General features: G+C 41.1%; 1 protein-coding gene and 1 long non-coding RNA gene across 2 annotated transcripts in view; both read left to right on the top strand.

Moving 5' to 3' along the window:
• The first annotated feature begins 336 nt into the window (after nt 1-336).
• Nucleotides 337-21,181, top strand: part of grin3ba (glutamate receptor, ionotropic, N-methyl-D-aspartate 3Ba) — a 72,447-nt gene continuing 51,602 nt past the window's right edge. The window contains exon 1 of the mRNA XM_038728063.1: nt 337-1,100. Within this exon, the coding sequence (XP_038583991.1) occupies nt 567-1,100 (534 nt within the window). The 5' untranslated portion in view covers nt 337-566. The remainder of the gene's footprint in view (nt 1,101-21,181) is intronic.
• On the top strand, nt 14,073-15,056 carry LOC119909821. The gene is made up of 2 exons (XR_005445547.1): nt 14,073-14,260; nt 14,910-15,056. It is a non-coding gene; the product is annotated as an uncharacterized LOC119909821 (long non-coding RNA).

Here is a 21,181-nt window from a genome sequence, read left to right as displayed (position 1 = left end):
TGTCTTAAGATTCATAAAATAATTACATAGAAGCATTTTCGATTGCTTGTATTTTCAATTCTGAATGAAAACACTGAGTGCAAATTCTCTCTGGGACTCGCAGAAGCGGAAGGAAATGTTACCCGACGAATTTTCATTAAAATTCAACAAGAGGCAGGCTCCGTGAGAGGTTAGATTATTGGCCGGCGCATGGACGCGCGCGCACACACATACACACACAAACCGAGACACACACACACATACACACACATCTCACAGCTGGTGCGCCTTCCTCCAGCAGAGACTGACAGAAGCGGGGCGACCGCTCTAAGCTGAGAGCGCTCATCTCTCCTTTCCTCCACCAGCGCGTCTTTTACTGTTGACATAAAAACTTTGAAGAGGTGAGAAGAGAAAACGTCAAAACGCCGACAAATCACCGTCGACAGCGCGCACCAACAAAGAAAAAGGGGGGAAAGAAAAGAAAAATCAAGTCCGAGAACAGCGGTGAAGCCGGGAGAAAGAGGGAGCTATGCCATCTCCCGCTGAGCAGAGCCCAGTCCTCCTCTGTTGTGTGTCGGAGCTGCAGCATGGTGTCTCTCTCTGGACTCTGGACCTACTGCCTCGCCCCCGGGAGACCTCATCTCCTCTTCCTCTCTGCCCGACCGCTCCTGCTGCTTCTTTTATTAACCGTCCTCTCCTCCCCCGAGCCCTGTCTCCCGCACCCACAACCTTGCCACATCCTCGCCCGGATAGGACACACTGTGCGCCTCGGTGCGCTCTTGCCTACCCGCCAGCCGGCACGGATACAAAACGCGCTCAACCGCGCCCTGGCTAGCCTCCGGCACCAGAACGGAGGGGCAGACTCCTCCACAACAACCTCCCAAACACCTCCTCTGCTGCCCTACAACCTGAGCCTGGAGATGGTGGCTCGATCGCCCGCGGGAGGGGACCCGGAGTCATTGTCCCGTAGCACCTGCCAGGACCTGGTAGTCAGGGGGGTGTCCGCCGTGCTCGCCTTCCCTCGCTCCAGGGAGGAGCTGATCCAGGTGGAATTCATCTCGTCTTTCCTGGAAATCCCCTTCGTCTCCATCCTGGAGGACACAGAACCTCTTGTGACTAAGGTATGGATCCTGTGTGTGTCTACAGGTTCACCTGTAGCAGGCATCTCTAAAGGAACAGAAAAACATCAAACACTGAAGGTTATTTAAGTGTATTTTATTGTGTTTAGACTTTGCACACCTAAGGTCAAACATATTTTCATTTGGACCTTTATCATAGGGTTAACACTAGAGTGAACCTCAGACTGACCCAATAGCCTGTGGCAAGGATTTTCCCCTCAACTCTTCTCACCTGGCAGAATTTTAAGTAAGGCTTAAGGCAAAGGAAAAGTGTAAGCAAAGGTAATTGCAACAGGGATAATAAGAGCAATTATTCTTATGCCATTCATGTGCATGTTTAATATCTGGTATCTCTGCCGTGGTATTGGACTGAACCTTCAAGCCCTCCAGCAGCAGATGTTAGAAGTGAAATGCTTTTCTCCTCCCTGTTTAAGCTCCGTGTGTGTGTGTGTGTGTGTGTGTGTTATAACAGTCTGACTCTGTATGAGAGAGAGAGAGTGTGTGTGTGTGCGCGAGCGCGTGTATGTATAATTGAAGACGGCTGTGTTTTGGCACCTTTCATAGTGAATCATTCAAACTGTTGAGATACTGATAGATGGATGCCGTGGAGAGGTGTGGTTCTGTAGCTCATGCTATTTGTGTGTGATCAGACATGCTTATGTCCATTTTGTTGTTTCTCAATGTGTGTGGACATTTATAGGTAGGCAATCAACATGTGTGTGAGTGTGTGTCATGTTAGTATTCCCAGCAGCAGTCGAACTGCTTGCCAGTCAGTCAATCCAGCACCAGTCATATCCGCCTCTATCCAACTGAGCAGCCAACTGCATCTCTCCTTCTCACTCACTCACTCACACACTCAGACCCTCACACACACACACACACACACACACACACACACACACACACACATTTGAGTGGACACACTCTTGCAGAGGGGTGACCAAGACACCACACACACAGGCATGTGCACATAAAGAGGACTTTCAACTTTCACACAGGTTCAACTGAGACACTCACACAGTCGGTACTAAGAGGCAGCATTTGGGAGACAGGGAGGAGAGAACGAGAGAGGAGTGGGGTTGGGGGAGAGCTATAGTTTAAGCCTGAAATCGTTGTTCTGTCACGTCTCTTTGTCAACAATGGATTGCTTATTCGATTTCAATACTCACACCACTTGACGAATGTATCGGCAATGCAAGGAGATAAGCAGGGGAGAGCAGAACAAAAGAGGGAGAGAGGAGAAATGAGGGGAGAAAAAGAAGAAGGGGTGGGCTCGGGAAGGAGGAGAGGGTTTTTTTGAGCTGTGTTAGGCCGTTTTACAGAACTGTGCCAAGCAGTCAGTGGGCAAAAGAGAAACAACCATCACTCTCTTTCTCCGTGTCTCTTCGCCTCAGCTTTTCAGTATTTATAGCACTAATGTCAAACAGCATTTTCATATGACTGGATGCCTTTTTTGGTTAGCTTTTGTGTTTTATGCTAACCAAAAGTGCCTCATCCAAGTATTAAATTCATGAAATCTATTTTTTCTCACTGGCAGAAAGTGTTGTGTTCTGGGTATCTGGCCACAGTAACATATAGTTTTAATCAGTAGAAGAAAACCAGGGTATCTACAATGAGGAGTAATAGCTAGTACAGTGTGTGACCAAGGAAAGGTGACCTTTAAGAGAATGAAGTGAACAAGAACCAGCCCTTTAGCACCAGAAATAGAATAAAATATAATAGGAATTAGAAACTTGTGTAGAATATTACATACTTTAATATCCAGGATGTTCCCTTTCTGTTCTTGTTTTTTCTTTCTTCTTCTGACAGTGTATGGGTAAACAGTATAGTACTGAAACGATTATTCAATTAATTAATCGATCAACAGAAAATGATTCATACAAAACATTTACAGTCTTCGTTTATTAAGCAAAACTGGCAAACTGTCTGTTTAAATGTTATCACATTTACGGATGTCCTCTTGTGTCATTTTACACTGTCAGCAACTGATAATAAAAAATGCTTTTATCACAAAAAAAATCAATTGTTAGCTGCAGCCCTAAAACATTTCATTTTCAATATATGTCCAGTGAAGTATTGTAATGCGGTCTCTAACACTCCAGGGGGCACCTCCATAGACTGGGAGCATTGTGAGAAATAAAATAAAAGGAGGCTGGTAGGAGGTGGGACACAGAAAGGGCAGTGACGACTGGGTTGGGTTAACAATGAAGGCAAATTGTTAACCTGTACACACAGGGAATCGTCCACTGGTTACTCTGCTGATATCAAAATACACAAAGAGAAGATATAATTCTAATTAAAAATGCTATTTACATTTTGGCATCAGTGGGGGAGGAGTGCTCCTGAGAGGGACAAGAAGGGCTGGAGAAATGCAAAGACAAAATAAACGCCTCTGCCAAAAATTTGACGATCCATCACAGATTGATCCAAAAAGAGGAGGTTTTTTTGTTTGTTTTTGGAAGGAGATTCATCTCCCCTGTGTTTGATATTGTGGATATTTTTCTGCATGGTACTGGGAATTGAGCCCATGTTTTTTTTGGTGAACAGATCCCTTCCCTGGACATCAGAGGCACACACAGACAGAAAGAGAGACTCTTGCACATGCAGGAACACACACTTGCCATGCTTCCTTTCAATTGTCAAGTAGTCCTACTTTTTTAAAATTTTTATCTCTGTGTTTCCATCACAGGCTAAATAGATGTACTCAAGGTCAAAGGACATAACCATGAGAAAAAGACCAAGAAGAAGAATTAACTAGGATTTGGCATATTATTTTTCTTTACTGTCAACTAATTTAATATTTCACATCTCATCTAAAAACGAAAACAAAGAAATGAGCTTGGCACAGTCACAGTGAGCTCATGTGTGACATTTCTTCGTGGTTGTGATGATAGATATTTTCCAGACTACCCTTCAGTACACTCAAACCCACCGCTGAAAGGTTGTCATCATTATGTATTTGACGAGTACATTTCTTTTAGTTCACAAGTTCTCCGATGTCAAAATATTCCTGAGTTGCAATGCCAGGAAATTTTCACCACCGGCGAAGACAGGTAGACATAAAAGCACACAGACAGACAGGGAGAGGAAGGCCAACTGAAACAGAGGTCGGTTGTCCGTTTGTGTTCCTCCTCTCTCTGCTTAGTCAGACAGAGCTGTGGGACTAGGTCATGCATCTCAGTAAGGAAGTGCATATTCCTCCCAACCTACTTAAGCTAATTAGAACCACTGTGTGACCCCTAATTGTAAATCTCTCCTGTCCATCTATGGTAGGGAGGATGGGAGGAAAAGGGGACAGAGGGAGGAGGGGAAAGAAAAAGGAAATGGTCTTCTAATTCTTACCATAATCAACATTTGGGCAGGCGATTTGTTCATCAGTGGCTTTTCAGGGAATGAGAGTAAGAAATTACAGTAAGGATATTTGATGTTTAAGTGAAGAAATCCAAAAATAACCTTAATTAACCAAAGAAATTAATGAGCTGGGATTTTCAAATTGGTATACTACCAGTATGTTAGGGTGTGTTGATGGTAGTAGTAGCATAGTCAATATAGAATAAAATAATTTGGTTGCGCAGTTGCAAACAGATCAAATTGAAAAAGAACATCTTTGCAATCTCAGTCCTTTTTTTATGCGGCCAGCCTTTTTAAAGCGCGGTCTCACCAAACAATTCTAGATTCGCTGATAATATCACAGGGAATTATTTTGTGGATCATGATTTCTATTCCGGAAATGTAATAGCAGGGAGAGCTGAAGGAAATGGTTTTGCTGATTCCTCAATGTGATTAGGTGAGAGAAGTGGTATGGTGGGAATTCATTATTTGTCATAGTTCACAGTGGAAGCTGTGTTCCCGCAGCTCAGTTTACCCCCAGCTGCTCTTAAAAGTATTCAAATGTACCCTGAAATTCTTCCATAAAGCACAATGTACAGGACTATATTTCACAGAGTGTAATTCTGAATACCATTCATTTTTTTTCTCTTTGGAGTTCAGTTAGCTCAGTTATTTCCACATTTAATATTATATTATAATATTCCTGACAGAAGAGCAATTTGTTAATATTTTAGAGTGTGGTTTCTACCTGCCCTGCTATTTTTTTTCTTTTTTTTTTACCAGAACTTAGGCATTTTTGCTGTTGCTCCAACCCCTTGTACTTGTTACTGTGCTTTAGTCCTTCTGAATCATGGCATTAGTTGAATGCCTAAACTACTAATGTTGATGCCATTGTCATTATCCCTTTTTCTACCTGCCCTGCTTTATTTTTCTTTTTTTTTTACCAGAACTTCAAGGCATTTTTGCTGTTGCTCCAACCCCTTGTACTTGTTACTGTGCTTTAGTCCTTCTGAATCATGGCATTAGTTGAATGCCTAAACTACTAATGTTGATGCCATTGTCATTATCCCTTTTTCTACCTGCCCTGCTTTATTTTTCTTTTTTTTTTACCAGAACTTCAAGGCATTTTTGCTGTTGCTCCAACCCCTTGTACTTGTTACTGTGCTTTAGTCCCTCTGAATTATGGCATTAGTCGAATGCCTAAACTGCTAATGTTGATGCCATTGTCATTATCCCTTTTTCTAAAATATAATCACTAAAAAACACACTCAAAAACATTAATGTGGATAATTCATGAAGCTTTTACTGTTTATGATTTGGAATAACCTTTATTGTTCTGGTGGAGAACAACTTTCCCCTCTGCAATCTATCCATCCTGCATTCTTTCATTAAGTCACTTCTTTTTTTAATGACATACCTCATTCTGCTTAGTAAAATGAAGATTAGTACAGTAAAAAACCCAATTTGCGACTTTGAATGAAATTACATTTTAATCCAGGGACCCTGCTGAATAAGACGCATTGTGGCTCTGAGGTAGCCCTGCTCTCGGAGGACACACACACTGCGCGCACACACATACATCCATGCACACACATATGCAAAGAAGCAAATGTACACGGCCCACACAAATGTATACCTGCATATATGTGATTGAAAAACACACACACATATACAGGCGTACAGTGTCTGTTCTGTGCTCACTAAAGGTCATTAAGCCTAATGAGGCTTTACAAGGCCGTGTTGCCTTTAGTGCTTTCTTTGAGATGATGAGGGGATTTGTGTCCCGGCCACAGTGGAATAAACGAGTGTAAAGAGAGGGACAAAACTTGTGCCAAGCCAGAGCCGCAGGCAAACTGACAGTTTGTGACAAGCAGGCCACTTAATGCAAACAGCTCAAAGCTTTTTCTTTATTAGTGTTATGATGACAGTTCAGTGCAGTCTTGACTGAGCCAGATTAATTGAGCAGAGCAGAAACAGCGGAGTATGTATTACCAAAAGGACTGTGGGCCTGTTTGAGCTGCTCAGTATGGCATTTGAGTTAGTGTTCTAATGTTTGCCTGTGTTTGGCTTCTGTTTTTGCCTCTGGTGAAACAAATGTTTCCAGTAACTCCACACCAGTGCTATATTTCTCTACAGAGATAAAAAGAAAAAGAAAAAATTAAGCAGACAAGTGATAGATGGTGTAAAGGAAGGGCTGCATGGATCAGGGAGAGAGGGATATGTGGTTGTCATTATAGAGAGTTAATAGAGGGATTGAAGGGGGAATCTAGCAATCAAGGAATGAAGGATCAAGGAAGGAAGAAGGAATCAGTTGGTAGGGAATGCTGAAAGGAGGGATCGAGGAGGAAAAGGCAAACAGAGTTTTAGGGAACAAGGGAAGGCAAGATCAAGGGAAAAAGGGAGGAAGCCGGTAGTTAAGAGTGAGGTATCAAGGAAGAACATGAAGATATCAGCTACCAAATGGGAGAAGGAGGGATAAAGAAAGAAAGGGGTAATTATATGATGTAGTAGTGAATGATGGAAGGCGGGGGATGATGAAGAACTGGGGAACTAAGGGAGTAGAAAAATAGGGATGTATCTAGAAACGAACAGAAGGATCCAGTAATGGGACACATGGGAAGGAAGAATCCTTTCTTTGGTAGGGAACAAGAAAAGGAACAAGGATGGGAGAAGGAAATGTAAAGGGTAGAGAAGGTGGGAAATGAGTTTTGTGGATTCAGACAGTAGATTGAAGGTTGCAGGAATGGAAGAAGGGATGGTGGGGGGAGGGCGGGGTTGAGGATAGTGGTGGAATGCAGGGAAAGATGACAGGAGGCCAGGGTCTTGTGCTTTCTCTTCCATTGAGGAGTTTGCATTTGAGGAGGCAGGTTTATCTAAACTGTGCCGGTTCATTAGAGGATTAGTGAGTGATAACTTCAAGCTATCTGTGATTAAAAAAACACCCTCACACCTACACGCGCACACCCATACAGATATGAATGCACACACACACACACATACATTCTGTCTGATGCTTTCACACGCTGTGCACATATAGATTATACTTATTCAAAACACAGAAAGATGAAAATTGACATGTACTTTCAAACTTTCCACATCCTCCTTAAGTCACTTCCGTCTTCCACTGAAAGAATGCTGTTGACTGCAGCAGTTGTTTGTGAGTATGTGTGTTTTAGTGGAAACTGAGGTAGAACACCAGAAATCTTGGCCAGGTGGGCTTCCGTGATAAGGGCAGACTTAAGACAACACACACATACAGTCCTATAGAAGCTCCCATAGGTCACAAGTGAAAGACGAGCAGACGGGAGAGGCAGACAGGAGGCAAGACAGGTGAGAGGAGGTGAGAGAGACATGTGCTGATGTGAGATTAAACAGATGCTGACAGATGGCTGTGGGACACGGCTGAGCGAGTGCCAAAGCGACAGGTTAGCCAAACACCCAAGGGTGAAGACGAGAAAGTGGGGTAAATGTCCAGAAAGGGGGAAAACCAAAATTAAAGTAAGAGTAAGCAAGAGAACGAGCTACAGAAAGAAGCGGGCTTTGACAGAGTTAGTGTTTCGGACAAGTTAAGAGGGGAAAAAAGAAAGATTAAAAAACTAGTAGACAGCAAAGTAAAGTGAGCAAGCCGGTAAGAGATAAAAGTAGGAAAAAAGAGGACCAGGAGGTGACAGAAAAATGTGACAGAGTGAAAAGCTGTCATAGATTAAGTTATTTGAGAGGCGGGCGAGGGTTAGACAGGGGATTGAAAGATGGTAGACCCCAAGGTAACTCCTGTGTTCCTTCTGGGATATTTATGTTGAGAGTTGGCAAGAAAACAGGGATGATTTACAGCCCATCTGGATGGGCTTCAACACCACCTGCCCACAGAGGAAAAGCTGTCTGAAAGGAGATACACAACAGTGAACCGGTGGCCCTCACGTACATACACAAACACGCATCGTTACATCGTTTACATCAGCTACATGTGCAGAAATGCTGCCGTTTTCGCCCGTTTGGCCCTACTCCTGCTCGTTGGATTTGAAATTAAATTATCACCATCCTGTTGAAATGCTGGCTTTTAGGACAATGCACAGGGACAATGATCCTGATCAGAACACCAGGGAGTTATTGGAGCCCAAAAGTGGAATATACTGGTTGAGTCACTGGACCTCAGTACAAATTAGCATGTGTTTCACATGGTGAAGAATAGAGGCGCGGACACGGTGCACCCAAACCGAGAGTGTGAAGTAGCAAACTAAGCTGTAGAACAGACCGGGCAAAGCTTCATCAAGGAAGAAACCAGGTGTCTGCTGATGTCTATGGATCAAATTTTAAATATGACCACTTTGTTTGAAGTCAAACCCCTCACTTTTTGTGTAAGGAAGCTTAAACTATAATTATTGGCCTTCTACAACTATTGTAGTTTTCCATTTTTAAGAGGATCAAACAATTTCTGTTTTCACATCTGTGAAAACCGTTTCTTAGCCTTGCTGAGCACTTCAGTGTTTAATTTAAATTCCAATGTGCTGGAGTACAGAGCCAACACCACACAAAAAAAACACTACCTTCTTTATGACTTTAGTGAAACATAGTTGAGAGCTACTCGACAAACACAGTATTTGATTATAACACACCCCAATACTTTCACTTTGAACAAGTAAGGCAACAGTATGAAACATACTCTACAGAAATACAACTATACAGAAAGCATGTATATTTAAAGAATGTGTATATTTAAAGAATGTGAAGTTTTTTTTCAATTATTGCATATGTTTTTGGTTTGTGGGAGGATTTAGGAGTACCAGTGTTAAACCCACTCAGACATGGTGGGTACATGCAAGGACCTTAAAGACAGAAATGGGCTGGATTCCTTCTGTCAGGACTAAATATTGAACCTCCAGGCTTCCTGAAGGCCTGTTACAGCCTGTGTGTGTGTGTGTGTGTGTGTGTGTGTGTGTGTGTGTGTGTGTGTGTGTGTGTGTGTGTGTGTGTGTGTGTGTGTGCGCGTACATGCATGTGTGTGTGTTTATGTTTCACTCCTGATCCTCCCCCTCCTCCTTGTGTTTGTGGAGGCATTTTGGAGTGACAGACTTCTTGAATCGCCACCACACAGATGGCTTCTTTGGTGTTTGAGGGACCATCTCTGGAGCATCGACCTCTCCAGTGACCACAATTGGATAGAAGGCCTTTGCGATCAGCTTGCACATTTGGAGCTTTATCTGCTTTCAGAGCACCTTTTCTCCATCGCCTGACTGGCCTCCTCCTGAGTTTTCAATTTGGAGGCTAGCTCAAGTTCTCTCTTGTTGATGTCAGCCCTCAGCTTTTTAGCCTGAAGCTGCCTGAAGCAGCTTTGTATCTGCAACAAGCCTTTACAGCTCTTTCAAGTCCCTTATGAACTCCTCTTTGTTTTTCTCTGTGTTATTTGACTAATCCAGGGACTCAGCTGGAAGTGCTTTGGAGGACAGACTCACATTTTTGATATCTCCATTGAGCTTCTGCACCTCCTTTTCACGCTTGAGTCTCAAGCTCCGCTCCTCGTGTAATTTCTTCTCTGCCTCCCAGAGCCTGCTCCTGCTGATGGCTCTGTTATGCTCTGCCATCAACCTCATTTTTTTCCCTGCTGAAGATGGTAGTTACTTGTAGGTGCCTTTTTAAGAGTCTGTTGCTTCCTCCAGTTGGAGCCTGAAACTGGAGCCCCTCATGGACATCCTCCACCTAGCGTAGAGTCTCAGCTTTTGGTCTCAGTGGGGAGCCCCTTGTCCTGCTTTGGCTTGCTGCTGCTGCTGCTGCTGCTGTCATGAAATATGGCTCTTTGTCATTTACCTTCTTTTTTAGAGACTTGTCCATGATAGGGCCCACAAGCCTGTTCTTTGCCTGTTGTCAAATTTTAAATGGTTTAACTAAAACATGCAGACATTCAAAACCAAATTAGAGGTAAATAATTTTTGTGACATGAGAAGAAAAAGACCTGTTGTTTCATTCTACAAAAAATGCAACTTGACCATGTAATGTGTTTAATATAGGTTTCCCAAATACCTAACCTCTATGAAATGTCAATTTAGCCATTTAGCCTGAAAATACAGCTTACCTACATTAATTCTACACAACACTCAGAGAGCTCAACCTCTCATTGATAATGACTGATCATTCCTGGCAAAAACCTTAGAAAACAGTGCTATATGACTGTAGCCATTTATAAACACAGTCTATTAAACTGTTTTAATAGTTTAATACTTTAAGCTCCACACTATACCCCACATACTGGAACACACTGAATGAACACACATGCTGGAACAATAATAAAATAAATAATAAATATTTTATTTGATGGCACCTTTGATGACACTCAAAGTCACCTTACATCATACAATACAGCAAACAGCAATAATACATAGCATCCTTATAGCATAAAAAAACAGTGTTGCACATTATTACAGTGAGTACACTAGTTTAAAAGTTTTAAAGAGGTGGTATTATGCTCATTTTCAGGTTCAAAATCTTATTTAGTTGTACCAGAACAGGTTTACATGGTTTAATTTTCAAAAAAACCCATACTTTTTTTCATACTGCACATGGCTGCAGCTCCTATTTTCACCCTGTGTTGAAGGCTTTATTTTAGCTATGGAGTGATAAATCTTGTCTCTACATGATCTTTGTTGGGAGTTGCACATGCACAGTTCTTAGTTAAGGAGAGAAGGTTGGGTCAGTGAGAAGCCGGTAAACGCAGCTTCGGTTCAGTTGTACATGTTCCCCTTATCAGCTTATCAACATGGACTGGAGCAAGAGTTTCAGAGTGGTGAGTTATTAATCTGTAACAAAAGTATCTTTCATCCATAAATTTATAACCGAGCTCTGTCTCTACATCACACTAACAACTTTATGTCCATTGACTGCCTGGAGGGTAGCTACCCAGATAGCAAGACTACATTGAATAAATATTGATTTTCCATCTGAATCATCAGAATGGTTGAATGATTGAAATCTCAACCCTAAATAAATGTTGAATCAATATTGCAGTACTGATGAAAAACCACCATGTATGAGCATGACATTGGAATAATATTGATTTATAGTTGCCCCGATTATACTTGATTAAGCATTGATTTGTAGTTGACTGGGTAACAACAACAATGTTGAAAAATCATTTATTTATAGCTGACCAGAAATGACATGATATTGAAAAGCCATTGATTTATAGTTGATGGGGAAACATGATTGAAAAGCAATTGAATTATAGTTGACCGGGAAATATGATTGAAAAGTAATTGAATTATAGTTGACCGGGAAACATGATTGAAAAGTCATTGAATTATTGTTGACCGGGAAATATGATTGAAAAGTCATTGAATTATTGTTGACCGGGAAATATGATTGAAAAGTCATTGAATTATAGTTGACCGGGAAACATGATTGAAAAGTCGTTGATTTATAGTTGACCGGGAAACATGATTGAAAAGTCATTGAATTATTGTTGACCGGGAAATATGATCGAAAAGCAATTGATTTATAGTTGACCGGGAAACATGATTGAAAAGTCATTGAATTATTGTTGACCGGGAAACATGATTGAAAAGTCATCTATTTATAGTTGACCAGAAATTATATGATATTGAAAAGCCATTGATTTATAGTTGACCGGGAAACATGATTGAAAAGTCATTGAATTATAGTTGACTGGGAAACATGATCGAAAAGCCATTGATTTATAGTTGACCGGGAAACATGATTGAAAAGCCATTGATTTATAGTTGACCGGGAAACATGATTGAAAAGTCATTGAATTATAGTTGACTGGGAAACATGATCGAAAAGCCATTGATTTATAGTTGACCGGGAAACATGATTGAAAAGTCATTGAATTATAGTTGACTGGGAAACATGATCGAAAAGCAATTGATTTATAGTTGACCGGGAAACATGATTGAAAAGTCATTGAATTATTGTTGACCGGGAAACATGATCGAAAAGCAATTGATTTATAGTTAACCGGGAAACATGATTGAAAAGTCATTGAATTATTGTTAACCGGGAAACATGATTGAAAAATCATCTACAGTGGGTACGGAAAGTATTCAGACCCCTTTAAATTTTTCACTCTTTGTTTCATTGCAGCCATTTTCCAAAAATCAAAAAAGTTCATTTTATTTCTCAGTAATGTACACTCAGCACCCCATCTTGACAGAAAAAAACAGAAATGTAGAAATTTTTGCAAATTTATTAAAAAAGAAAAACTGAAATATCACATGGTCATAAGTATTCAGACCCTTTGCCGTGACACTCATATTTAACTCAGGTGCTGTCTATTTCTTCTGATCATCCTTGAGATGGTTCTACACCTTCATTTGAGTCCAGCTGTGTTTGATTATACTGATTGGACTTGATTAGGAAAGCCACACACCTGTCTATATAAGACCTTACAGCTCACAGTGCATGTCAGAGCAAATGAGAATCATGAGGTCAAAGGAACTTCCTGAAGAGCTCAGAGACAGAATTGTGGCAAGGCACAGATCTGGCCAAGGTTACAAAAGAATTTCTGCTGCACTTAAGGTTCCTAAGAGCACAGTGGCCTCCATAATCCTCAAATGGAAGACGTTTGGGACGACCAGAACCCTTCCTAGAGCTGGCCGTCCGGCCAAACTGAGCTATCGGGGGAGAAGAGCCTTGGTGAGAGAGGTAAAGAAGAACCCAAAGGTCACTGTGGCTGAGCTCCAGAGATGCAGTCGGGAGATGGGAGAAAGTTGTAGTAAGTCAACCATCACTGCAGCAATCCACCAGTCGGGGCTTTATGGCAGAGTGGCCCGACGGAAGCCTCTCCTCAGTGCAAGACACATGAAAGCCCGCATGGAGTTTGCTTAAAAACACCTGAAGGACTCCAAGATGGTGATAAATAAGATCCTCTGGTCTGATGAGACCAAGATAGAACTTTTTGGCCTTAATTCTAAGTGGTATGTGTGGAGAAAACCAGGCACTGCTCCTCACCTGTCCAATACAGTCTCAACAGTGAAGCATGGTGGTGGCAGCATCATGCTGTGGGGGCGTTTTTCAGCTGCAGGGACAGGACGACCGGTTGCAATCGAGGGAAAGATGAATGCGGCCAAGTACAGGGATATCCTGGACGAAAACCTTTTCCAGAGTGCTCTGGACCTCAGACTGGGCCGAAGGTTTACCTTCCAACAAGACAATGACCCTAAGCACACCGCTAAAATAACGAAGGAGTGGCTTCACAACAACTCCGTGGCTGTTCTTGAATGGCCCAGCCAGAGCCCTGACTTAAACCCAATTGAGCATCTCTGGAGAGACCTGAAAATGGCTGTCCACCAACGTTTACCATCCAACCTGACAGAACTGGAGAGGATCTGCAAGGAGGAATGGCAGAGGATACCCAAATCCAGATGTGAAAAACTTGTTGCATCTTTCCCAAAACGACTCATGGCTGTATTAGATCAAAAGGGTGCTTCTACTAAATACTGAGCAAAGGGTCTGAATACTTATGACCATGTGATATTTCAGTTTTTCTCTTTTAATAAATTTGCAAAAATTTCTACATTTCTGTTTTTTTTCTGTCAAGATGGGGTGCTGAGTGTACATTACTGAGAAATAAAATGAACTTTTTTGATTTTTGGAAAATGGCTGCAATGAAACAAAGAGTGAAAAATTTAAAGGGGTCTGAATACTTTCCGTACCCACTGTATTTATAGTTGACCGGGAAATGACGTGATATTGAAAAGCCATGGATTTATAGTTGACCAGGAAATACTGTATGATTGAAAAGTCAATGCAGCATTATTGACCGGGAGACCATCGTTTGGTGGATCAACGTTCCTGAACCCCACACATCTCCAAGTCCACATCAGGTAAGTACATATTTATTTATCTAATGTTTAATTGTACCAAATTTGTAGACATTTATCGTTTATTGACATTGTCTAACATTATATGCAGTCATAGACTATATACAAGTGTATCAATACCATTTTATACTGACAAATAGCACAATATCCAAGCTCCATCGTATTAGGATTACTTCACTAGTATAAATGCTAACTTTATCACCAGAGGATAATATCCTGCACAGGACTGTAAATTATGTTACAAAAAATGTATTTTATCTTTGCTCAGATTTTGACTGCTTTGCGAAATATATGCACACCTTTCTCATGCTCGTAACTGATCTTATCTAATGCCCCTGTCATTTAACTTTAAATAAGCCAGCTAACTTGATACATCTGTCAGTCTTCAACAACTTTCAGCCTCCAGATTCAATCTATGACTGCATTTAATGTATGACAATTTAAATAACGTTAAACTATAAACGTCAATGGATTCCACCACAGCCAGGCAGTCTACATCTACAATAAACTGGCAAATTGGTAACATTAGTGAATTCAAGTAAGTTAACTGTTATATATATAATACAGCGCCAATTCAGCCCGACTGACATTGTTCATCTTCACATCCTTTTCACTACTGAAAGTTATTTTGTTTGTATGTTTTCTGTTATAGATGCCCTGACTGAACCATTGGGGACAGAAGTCTTTGACTTTGCCTAGGCAGCACAAAAATGGATTCCTATGCTCCAGACCTGATGGGTGAACAGGAGTAGAGAATAATTTTTTTTATTCCATAATTAAACTTGTATTTTTTAACTGATTAAATTGTCCATTGTCATTTATACATTTTTCATGTATTATAGTCTCTTTTATGTGGTTTAATATTGGTTGAAATAACATTGAAGTCATGTTGATTTTTAGTTAGCTATGACGTTGTTTTACTATTAAAGGGTGCAAAATGATGATGAATCAACATCACAGTCTGATGTTGATTCAATGAAATTAGCGTTGAGAGTAGAATGCTGATTCAACATAGTTTCAATAATGTTTGCTATCTGGGTAGTGTTTGGGAGGGAGAGGAGGTGTGTGCTGCAGCTCAGTGTTTTTCCACTGGTGTTTTTGAGGGCGTGTTGGACTAGCCGCTTGGCGAGCTTTATATGACGCGCATGTTGCTTTCATCTCTGTGATGTCACAAGGATAAAAGGGAAACAGCTGGACTACAAACAAGCTGTTTTCAGGCAGTTCAGAGCAGAGTTTTCTGTGGGAGATGGGAATTCCTTTAGGGATGGATTTTGGGCTTTTTCAATTTGCAAACCTATTACATGCACAAAAAGGTATATAACTCAATAAAGGAGAGGGGGAAAACCAAAAACAATAATACCACCACTTTAAGAGCAGTTTTGAATTTTGTAATAAAGTCCAGTGTACGAATGTGGGAGGGAAGAGAGTTCCAAAGTTTGGGTGCAGCGTAGGAGAAGGCCTTAGCACCCATTGTACTGAGGTTGATGATTGGTAGTGCCAAAAGACTTGTTGTGGAAGACTGCAGGGAACGAGCTAAGTGTATTCAGAGTGTAAGTCTGAATCAGGTCAGTGAGATTAGTAGGAGACAGATTGTGGTGGGCTTTGAATGTTAATAGTAATATTGTAAAGTTAATCCTTTGTGATACAGGGAGCCAGTGTAATTGAATCAACAGAAGAGTGACATGTTCTGTGGACGTGTTATGATCCATGCTGCAGCATTTTGGATGAGTTGCAGTCTGTGAATAAGTTTATTGGGGATACCTGCTAAAATTTCATTGCAGTAATCAACGCGTGATGTGACCAAAGCATTTACAAAAACTTCCATTGAGTGTTGGGTTAGAGCAGGGTGTAGTCTGGAGATGTTTCGCAGATGGAAAAAGGCAGTCCAGGATACATTATTGATATGGCTGGAGAAAGAGAAGGTGCTGTCCAATATGGCAGTAAGGCTCTTAACCTGCGTGGAGACAGATATGACGGCTCCAATAATGGGGAATGAGCTGATGTTAGTTTTTGACAGAGTAGATTTGGAACCAATGAGCTGTAGCTCAGTCTTACTACTGTTGAGTTGTAAGTAGTAAGTTGTTATCCATGTCTGTATATCATGTAGACAGGCAGAAAGGGTATTTGAGTAGAGAGCGGAACTGGAGTTTGTGGACACATAAAGCTGTGTATCGTCAACATAACAGTGAAAATGGATGTCACACACAGTTAATAGAACCTTGCACAAGCCTTGTATTTAGCCTCAGTGTTGTAAGTCTCTGGAGTTTAAAAGGTTTTGAATGATACTTCAGACTGAGGGCGTATGTCATTCCAAGGAGAACACAGTGGTTTAATAGGTCGTTCACTGGAATAGCTGCTTCTGAGTTTTAAAAATACCAACAGTAAAAATTCATTTAAGTTCCCAACTTCTCATCTTGTTCCCCTCCCTGTACTGGTACACCATTAGACCAAAAATACATTATACAGAATTACACTGTACTTTGCAGGACATATTATAAAGTATTACCAAATAACTCTGCATTAACTGAAGTTATGAACATATTCACTCTCTGCCAACATTAACTGTCATTATAGTAACTTTTGATTTAAGTGCTTTCATGGAGTATTGGGAACTCATGTTTTTATAAAGTTTCATAAAACACAATTTAATTTCAGGAAATAATGAATGAATGAATTGACACCTTTTAAATAAGATCAGACTTAAATAAACACAAACACATACGTAAAAGGCTAGTTAACTAATTTGAACAAATCTACATTTTAAATGTAGGTAGTAAGAACCATACCAGTGAAGGGCTTCTTACAGCACAGATAAATGCACACTGCCAAGTGCAGGAACACGCACACCTCCTGTAACACTCCTGTAATCTCCTGAAGCCGCCATATACTACATAGACATATTGCTGTAGATGCAGTCATAAGCACACATACACCTGTACACGAAACTCAGTGAAATACACACTCCAGATATGACAGTCACTGCTCTACCCCACACATGCATGGATACGCACGCTCAGTCAGATTGTATCCGGGAGCATCCATCATACACACAAGTAGTTGTCATTTGGTGGAAAGTCTTGTTTTTCTCTCTCTCTCTCTCTCTCTCTCTCTCCCTCCCCCTCCCCCCTACTCTCTTTCTGTATTGACCTCTGTGTTCGAGCTGCCTTCATAAAGCAGAGCAGAGCGGAACAACAGATAAATCCTGAGTGATATCCCAGGCTGACTGCTGGTGCAGGGGAAACATCACAGAGATCTGATATTCATATGCACAACATCTAACACATAAACACTATTTATGGACCGGAAGGAGACACGCAGACGTGGAACAACCGATAGAGAGTCGCTACAAGACACGGGGTAGTAGGGGATTTGAAAGGGAGAGGATTGAATGGGATGATTGGATGAGGCAAGCAGACAATAAATGAGAGATAAAGGGTGGGATGACACAAAAAAGGAAAGAAGAGACAGAGAAATAATGGGTAAAAAAGCATCATAGAGAGAAGAGAAACGGGATGTGATCAATTTTCCTTCCTCATTGCCCTTCAAACAAAGGACAGACCGTCCTCCAGATAACGCTAAAGCAGCTTCCCTGTCGCACTTATCTCATGCCAAGTCACACTAGAGAGCGGAGCAATATTTCACTCTAATTCAGGTCAGTAGCATGCATATATCTAGCATCTATCTCCCATTTACTCACCCTTTTTAAAAGGCGAACTAAAGAAAATTACTACTATTTACACTTTTGGAGATTTATTCTACAACCAAGATCTGGACTATTGGAAAGAAGAGACATCTATTCAGATAATAGATAAATGACAAACAGCATGAAACATCACTTTTTTTCTCAAAGGATAGCATGACACCTGTATGGCTGAATGCCAACCAGTCTAGGTCTAAGTCATAGTTGGGTTCTTGGGTTGTGGATTCAGTATTGGTTGGGAAACACGGATGCCGTGTTTCTATTGTTGTGAAGTGGCGGTTGAAGCAGGAAACAGAATCAATAAGTTGTGAAATACCTAAGGCGAGGAAAACAGAGTGGAAGATATTTTAAATGAGGAAAAGGGAATTGGACAAGCATAGAAGATTTAGGTAAAACAGATGGATGGCAATGTTTGTTTTTCTGTTTATGAGTCGTAGAGTGTACTATCATGAGGGCATGTCAGGTTGAGTTTTTGCTAGAGGCAGGCTGCTTATAAATTTTTTGTTTATATATTTGTTCAATCATGATACTCTGTCAGAGTGTACTGGCCTTGAGGCATTCAGGTGGAATGATTTGGTAGAAAGATCCCTCTCAGGCAGGACAGTTGGGCAAAATGGTTGGATGGAGATCTCTTTTTCAGGCTGCCCACTGGTGAGGACTTCTGAGAGAGATTTGTCAGGTATAAAAGTGAGCTAGGGAAGAGATATCTCAATTGATGTCACAGAAGAGTGGATACAGTATATATACTCTAAAGATTGAATTTAATATTAAGATGTTTGCAGCATGTGATAATGTAACTAACATTAGAACCATAGAAAGAAAATGCTGCACTGTTAGTCTCACCAATGTGGCTTTGGGGAGAAGCACTTTCTGTTGCCTTTCTTCACTCAGCTGTCAAATCAAATAAAGGCATTCTAAACAGAGTCTAAAAATATTTTCCCACCCTTTTCAATGCTGAGCTGTGTGAAGAAAGTATAAAACTAAAGTTTTTTAGCCTTCAATAATGCCTCTTTGCACTGGGTGTAGAGAAATGTCCTATACAAGGCAATACATTTCATGCCACTGCCTTCATCCAAAAGGGCCACCAGGCCACCGTGCTAGAATATCATTAGCAATCGATAAATATAAATCAGTTGCAGGCATAAAATTGCCAAAATTCTTAAATCATAATGAAACATCATTGTTGTGCCAAGGTTATATAACACATTGTACTTTTGTTACTCGAGGACTAGCTAGCTTAACTGTTGAATACTCATCCCACAAGTCTTCTGCTGGCAGTAAAAATAAGATACATTTTCAATGAGAGATGAAGCATTAAAATTATAATTTCATGCTTTGATTTTTTGCAAAAATTTTGGTCCAACTAAATAAATAGTTGGGCTCTACATGTAAGTCGACCGGGAGTCTTGGGACTTCCTCTCATCCGGTCACTGGTGTACATGGTTATCCAGTTACAGTGAGATTTTTTTGGTTTGTTTGTTTTTTTGGCAGAAACAAAGCAAAGCTTATGACTCAGAACAGCAATCATTGTTTTGGACATTCCAGCAGCTGTCACTCCCAGACTTTGTTTAACAGTGCTAATTTTCAAAATGGCCCTGTGTTAGTGTATTATCTGGTTACAGTTGCTGCATTCATTGGCAGCCTTGTCAGCTGTGCGTAAAGGAGGCCTGAGCGGGACATGCCCATTCTGTGTCAGTCTCAATCAGACCATCGTGGCTAGAGCCAACTAACTAATCTAGCCAACTAACTAGCCATCTAACTGCCAATGCTTTACCAGCAGTGAAGGTGCCCTGCCAATTTTACTGTTTGTGTGCATGTGTGTCTTTTGTTACAAGATTGGATGTGAAAAATGTTTTGTGTGGTTTGTGTGTGTTCAGAAGTGTGTACATTTGGTAGTTTTTTGCCTTTGTATGCCAGTCCTGTCTTCCATTTGTTGTGCAAGAGTTCGTGTTGGATCTGACTCAAAGTTGGGGAAATACTTTATCATAGCTGCATTAAAGAATTTTTGGCCACTTGGGGTAGTATACATTGTTGACATAAGACAGATGCTGGTACACCCAAAAGTATGCACACCCAAACACAAGAAAAGCAATCTAGTGTATGCGGTCCAATGCAGTGAGGAATGCACAGACCTGTATATTGGGGAGACTAAACAACCACTACACAAATGCATGGCTCAACACAGAAGCGCCAACTCCTCAGGTCAAGACTCTGCAGTCTACTTACATCTGAAGGACAGAGGACACTCGTTTGAGGACCACCAGGTGCACATTTTAGACAGAGAAGATGGATGGTTTGAAAGAGGTGTCAAGGAAGCCATCTACACCAGGGTTGAGAAGCCGTCATTGAACAGGGGAGGGGGTCTACGCCACCACTTATCCCCCACTTACAATGCTGTCCTTTCATCACTTCCCAGGAAACTCAACAAACGTAACCTATTGGCCTCAGGTGAAGATACCAACGATGGTCGTTCAGTCTTGGCCACCAGTAGTCCTAATGACTGTAACGACTGTCGTTACAGCAACCAGGAACACTAACGAACCAGCAGTATTGATGATCCTGGCAAAGGACCCCACTGAGGTTAAATAGCTGAGTTTCCCTGAGCAGTCAGCCAGAACTGAAGAAGTCCTTTGGATGAGGGACGAAACGTCTTCCAGTATCTTCAACCAAGTCCAGTTGCCCTTGACTTTAACCTTCGTTGGATTGTTGACATATTTTCATTTTCTAAAGACATGTTCAACAGACAAGACACATGCAACATTAGTGTTCATCTGAAGTCGTGTTTCAGGCCACCTGACAAATTAAAGTCCAATATTCTTTTAGGTCTGTTTTGGGCTCCACCAACTTCTGAGATAAATGTGTGTGGCTCATGTGTAGCTGCCTAATGATCTGCTATGTTCTCCAGGTATTTGCCACCAGGTGTTTGCTAACTTTTTCTGCCATTTGGTGCTCGAAACTTTATCAGACCTTTCTGGGTGAAAACAGGTAATTTGTCAGACTTTTCAGTTTTCAGTGGCCGAAGACGAGGTTAATGAAAGAAGAGTTTGTGGTCCAGAAAACCAAAAGATTGAGCTGAAAGCTCTGTAGAGCTGAGGGATATTGCTTACTTAAGGGATAATTATCGATGGATTTGTCACTATAAGCAAATATATTTACAACTTCAAATTGTTGAAATCTAAACCCAAATATGTTTCATAACAGCAAAAATAATTAACAATCCAGTT

This window comes from Micropterus salmoides, unplaced genomic scaffold (assembly GCF_014851395.1).
Source record: "Micropterus salmoides isolate LMB-PRFRI ecotype aquatic unplaced genomic scaffold, ASM1485139v1 Ms_hic_scaffold_19, whole genome shotgun sequence".
NCBI lineage: Eukaryota > Metazoa > Chordata > Actinopteri > Centrarchiformes > Centrarchidae > Micropterus > Micropterus salmoides.
Note: the sequence above shows the minus strand (reverse complement) of the source record. Positions and strands in the feature narration are given on the sequence as shown.